The following is a 5,953-nucleotide window of genomic DNA, read 5'->3' as shown; positions in this document are numbered from 1 at the left end:
TCGTCATCACCCTGTTTTTTACCTCATACACATTTGCTGTCTTCGTCCTCGCCAATCATCTCTTCTATATATATATATCTTCTCTTTCTTCTCTAAGTATACGCCGCCATGGTTTTTTCATATACTCTCCCTCTGGCTCTGCCATTTCACATTTCTTCACATCCCCTACCCATTCCTATATCTATCATATATCCCTACGTTCCCATCAACACATATGTTTCTATATCCCGCTTCCTGTATTTGCTCCCCTTCCTCTTCCTTCTGAGCTTCTCTCCCGACCCCTCCCCCTCGTCCAACCCAGCTTCTTGCCACGCTAGCCTCAGCCTCTCTGGATTCGCAAACATCTTGATTGAAGAGATGTTAGTGTTTATAATTTTTTCTTTAGTTAACCTTAGAATAATAACCTGTTTACTTAACCTGTAGAATAATAAAGAAGGTATGAGCAAGAAAAATGTACATTTTAGCTCCAAAAATCGGCGAGTGATGGCAGCACATATGAATGCTCACTTGTTCGCATCAAATTTGAGCCGAAAAACGGCGAAGTTTCGATGCTGCGTCGTGATAGTGATACAGCGTGTTATTCCTTTTTATATAACTCATAATAAATAACACTAAAAATACATAATAGGTAATAACTGCTCAACATGGTTGAGTGAAGTTACGCGTGTTGTTTTGCAATTGTTCTGTGCATCCCTCGCTGCCACTTTCCCGGCACTAACTCAGTAACTGACTCGTAACTCTAGCCTGTGGCTGTAGGCACAGGCCCTTCGCCAGGGCCCTTCGCCAAAGGCCAGGTGCGAAAGGCCCTTCGCCCAAGGCCTTTGGCGAAAGGCCCTTCGCCAAAGGCCAGGGGCGAAAGGCCCTTCGCCAAAGGCCAGGGGCGAAAGGCCCTTCGCCAAAGGCCAGGGGCGAAAGGCCCTTCGCCAAAGGCCAGGGGCGAAAGGCCCTTCGCCAGGCCCTTCGCCAAAGGCCGCTTCGCTCTTAATATAGTCTTATAGTTATACTCTTTTGAAACTTGAGCCTCCAAGGGCCTGTGCTGTAGGGTAACAAACATTAACACTAACAGTGGTCAGTGCACACATGCGCATGCACCTGTGTTAGTGCAACTAGGTCTGTACGGTCACACTGACAGTACTGTAGACTAGTACTAAAGCTAATCTATCTCTAGCTCCAAGAAACAGCCATACATGAAAAGATCGTGTATCGTCGACGTTATTATCGGTTGGGCTATCAAGTAGGCCCTATCATTTGCACCTACCCGCTGTACATTCTGGCAGTACCCTGGGGGACATAGACCCTATGAGCGGCAGTGACAGTGGCATGATCTAGGGCTTACTTGATAGCCCAACCGATAATAACATCGACGGGTGCAAATCCACTTTAGGCACCTTAGGTATCACAAAGTGATGCACAGATTTCTGTGTGTCATCAACTGATGCACAGACTTTCCGTATATCAAGGAATGATGCAAAAACCCTAACCCTAAGTTCTAACCCTAACCCTAACCCTAACCCTAACCCTAACACACTTCGTGATACCTAAGGGTAGGGTTAGGGTTTTTGCATCATTCCTTGATATACGGAAAGTCTGTGCATCAGTTGATGATCCTAAAGTGGAATTGCGCCCCTTGGGTACGGTCCGGTGTACCGGAACGTACCCTGGTAACTATCTGATATGGTTAGGGTTAGGGTTATGGAGTAGGTGTAGGCGACTCCCTAGACTCGTTAGTGGAGTAGGCGAGGTACGGTCCGGCATATTACATAGTACCAGGGTACATTCCGGTATACCGGACTGTACCCAAGGTATGTTCCGACAGTACTGCCACGGCAGTACTGCCCCTGGGGGACATAGACCCTCTTAGCGTCACTGCCACGGGCAGTCCCAGTGGTCACATGTTTTGCATCAGCATAATTTCAGTGAATGGCCCTAGATCAAAATAAATAAGTATTATTAACTTAAAGTTAAAATAACCCTGCAGAGAATGGTCTACAGGTAACCGCCATTGAACGGTTACATATTTGTATCTAGCGTGGCTAGGGTTGCCAGGTTGTTACATTGTAAAACCAGGGAAGGTTTGTAGCATTGCACTACATAAGTGTCGTCGCATGTACCTAGAATAGATGAAGGAAGCTTTGTTAGTTGTCAGGTATTGTAATATGTATGTGTATACATGCGCGTGCCAATATAGTAGCATTCCATTCCAATAACTTTAACACAGAATGTATACAATCATCACAGATTGCTTCAGGTCTATAAAGTCTTGGGTACACACTGATTTACATCTAAAATCTTATGCACCTGTCTGACGACTTGAGTAGACGCCATGTATGTATGTGCACATGCTAGACCTTTTCGAGAATTTACGTGTGAATGTGTCGATAGCACATTCGTGTGCATGTAGTGATATTAAATTAATAAAATATCTATGAATTAAAGATGGCACCCCATTTCCAATACGCCGTCACAAAATTACACTCGTGTTTTCTAGGTGACACTTACGTGAGTTGACCACCAGGATGCCTGTTCTCTACCCAAGCCTGCCGCATGGGATGCCAGGCAGTGGCAGCAGTGGTTTGAATCCCAGTCTAGGCCTTGGTTTCCACAGCATGGAGAGTTCGCTCGAGGCAGCGGGAATGTTAGTGGACAAGCACATGAATGTTGACAGGAATTACCCAGAGCTGTCTGACTTATTACAGACTCCGGCACATGGTAAATCGTAATGTTTGACTGCTTTTATCACGAAGCCTACGTGGATGATTCTTATATGTACAGCATATTAAAAACTATAGATTTTTAAATACTTTGAAATTTAACAGAAGGTTTGCATGGCTTTCAGCATAATTTTTAATTAAATTAGCAGCGACATTCCAATTTTGGTTGTTTTGTATTTGTTAGGAAAAAATCAATGCTTGATTTCAATGTTTGTAGATAAAACGTTACATTTGTTTTACTATAAATGTAATTTGCAATGTTGACTCTGATGTTTATTTCTGTATACTTAGATACATATGATTTGTAAATATTAGCTTGATTTTTATGTGTTGATTTTTATGATTTTTATGTGTTGAGTGTCTATTAAGTGCTGAGTGTTGATTTAAGTCGTTAGTGGAATGTTTGAGTTTTAGTGAAATTATTAGGGTGATCTCAAAAAATTGCAATGTTGCTGGTAAGTTATTCGTCTATGCCCATACTATCTACCTCACTAACTCTAGTTGATTCATAGCTTGACGGAAACTAATTTGCACAATTCCCATGCAGATTGCCCGACTGTGAGTGGACTCAACGACTATGACTACCCAAGCCTCGGTGTGCCGAGCCCAGCTCTGCCATCTCTACCCCAGACGAATTTTGCCAAGAAGGTGCCTCTGCCACCTGAACTCGTTGAGCAGTTTGCACGTATCCTTCTACAACATGGTTAGATTAGTTGACTAGATGTTATTACAGGAGTCGAAATGGACCCCCCTATTTTATGTATGATTTTCCTTTTTTTCTGGACAAGTCGTTCTGTTGCTGGAAGAGTGAAAGTAACTATTCACTTTTCTTGTGGAAAAGCTGGAAAGGAAGTTTTTTTATCACCTAGTCGCTCGGTATATTGCGGTGATGCTGTGTAACCATGCTAAAGACACGCCTAGTGTACGTGAAATAGAGTGGAAACTCGTAATGAGAGATACCTGTTATGCACCTCGCTCATTATTCATTTATTGTTAATTATTTTTCCAAGGAAACCCTAAAAAAAAACAAGTGTACAGAACAATAGCTTTGGGTCGTCAATTTTCTTGAGGAAAAGTAATGGTTTCTTTTTTAGGTTTATTGCGTACATGTTAGGTCTGCTAATCTATGTTTTATGTATATATATATATATATATATATATATATATATAAATCGCATTGTCACAGTGATTTTACTGGCCTTCGTTACAAACTTTGTTCTTAACACTGTCTCGATTCACAAAAACTACAATTTGAAAGAAACTATTTATATCAAAGCATTCCCAGCACTAATATTTATATTATCTCAACAGTATTTACATACATATATAAATTTATCTTGTTAAATTCCTATTGCCTTATCTTTTGTGTTATCGCATATTCGCACAGCCTCCTCTCCAATCTCCGGGGATTAACATGTGGTGCTCCTGTGTAAGCGAATGTAACGCCTCATTATCAGTTTAGAAATTAAATCAGCAAACTGCCAAACATTAAACTATGAAAATTATATTGTTGATTGCTCATTCACTGTTGTCAGTTAACTTTAAGTTTTACGTTTGTACTTTAATTTTACTTAAATTGTATTTTTTTACTTATGAATGTAGATGAATGAAACAAGTAGAATTAGTAGAATAGTCGAATTATGAAACAACATTTAAATGTGATTTTTTACAAAAATATTTTAAAGTCCAAAATAAAAACGCAAAGAAGCTGTAAATATTTAAGGTTAATAGCTTGTTGTTTTATTGCATTTTTGAAACATTTTTTGCATGAAGATAATTTTGTAGGATGTTTCCTTAAATGATCTCAGACATGCAATGTAATTGCAACATGGGACTATTTCCTGAAATCAGTAGAGCGTGGCTGACTATTGATAGTGACATATTCGCCTGGAACTACGAAAATGGGTATAAAAGTTACTGAGCATTTTCCTCGTGATTAAGGCGTGTTAGAAATTTATATGGAGCTGGTACACATACACATGGTTCTCCACTGGCCTTAAATGCATGTTGGGTCCGACATACAAATTCATACAAATTCGATTCAAAGCTAAAGCTAATTTCTGACGTCCCATAAATCCTCTGACATGCCTTAATTGCATAATCAGCATGCCTTAATTTCCAACTGTGTTTACATTTGATAATTCCAACAGGGTCATGCTGTGTTTTCACAGCTTCATGCATACATCTCTGAACTGATCGAGTTTACCTGTGTTTTGGGGGTGGCTCATGAAATGCATAATTGATGCAGATTGGTACAACCCCCTCCTGGTCCTTCTCCCATCGGTCCGTAAGCTACACTCCTCCTGAAATTCCTGGGGAAAACTCTGATGCCTACCTGCACCAGCACTTAACAACACGTTGTATTTGCAAGTCACGGTTAAGTTTGATGAATTATCGGTACTCTGCAGCTGTTTACACAGTACTGTTTGAGTTCGTTTATCGTTAAGAAGGCCCATCTATAAGGTGGGTAAAAACGCATGTAATTTCTTCCATAACAGGAGACTCTAATTTCTAAAGGAAAAGATTCGTGTCTTCAGGCATGTGTAACGTTCTAATATTTCACGATTATTTATAGTAGTTATAAATAGCAACAGTGGTTACAATTGTGCACGGCTAAGATGTTCCCCATGTTGACTAACATCTCTATCACTCACAGGAGCGATCTGGCGTACTTTGACGGACTGAACGAAACGATTCTCAGCGTCGCACTCGTCAAACCGAAACCACGTGAGTTGTTTCAGCGCACCTTGTCATTCTACCTTCACAAAATACTCTCGCGTCGTTAGCCTAGCCAGACAATTTAAAGCACCTGTTTCTTACTGTTTAAACACTGCCCTGTATGCGCGTGCATGCGTGAGTGTGTCATTTTGATTCGTATGTGATACTATGGGAGGATTGCATTGTTTTATTCTACTCGGTAACTCTGCTTGTGTTTTCGATAGGAATATTCCAGAGCCACATAGAGTTCCTGCTCTGCTTGGCGACACCTGTGGATATTGTTCTTCTGGGCGTGAGCTTTGCACAGTCCCAAGAGGGTGAGTGTGTATATATTATATCTAATATATATATATATAATATTAACAATAATATGTGTGTGCGTGTGTGTTAGGCACAATTAATGTGTGAGTCATCCTTGGTAGAATTTTTTTTATACTGTTAACCATCCTTTTATTATTCATCTTTTAATATAGCTATCTCTCTCTCTCTCTCTCTCTCTCTCTCTCTCTCTCTCTCTCTCTCTC

General features: G+C 40.5%; 1 protein-coding gene across 1 annotated transcript in view; it reads left to right on the top strand.

The window, feature by feature from the left end:
* Positions 1 to 527: 527 nt before the first annotated feature.
* The window catches only part of LOC106819451 (nuclear pore complex protein Nup155-like), a gene marked incomplete at its 3' end in the record, with an annotated part of 30,957 nt that continues 25,531 nt past the window's right edge, over positions 528 to 5,953 (top strand). Inside the window, exons 1-6 of the mRNA XM_014824086.1 lie at positions 528 to 628; positions 2,489 to 2,709; positions 3,259 to 3,396; positions 4,520 to 4,616; positions 5,368 to 5,438; positions 5,654 to 5,746. Coding sequence (XP_014679572.1) covers positions 2,517 to 2,709; positions 3,259 to 3,396; positions 4,520 to 4,616; positions 5,368 to 5,438; positions 5,654 to 5,746 — 592 coding nt within the window. The remainder of the gene's footprint in view (positions 629 to 2,488; positions 2,710 to 3,258; positions 3,397 to 4,519; positions 4,617 to 5,367; positions 5,439 to 5,653; positions 5,747 to 5,953) is intronic.

This window comes from Priapulus caudatus, unplaced genomic scaffold (genome assembly GCF_000485595.1).
Source record: "Priapulus caudatus unplaced genomic scaffold, Priapulus_caudatus-5.0.1 Scaffold39, whole genome shotgun sequence".
NCBI lineage: Eukaryota > Metazoa > Priapulida > Priapulimorpha > Priapulimorphida > Priapulidae > Priapulus > Priapulus caudatus.
This window is presented reverse-complemented; position numbering and strand designations above follow the sequence as displayed.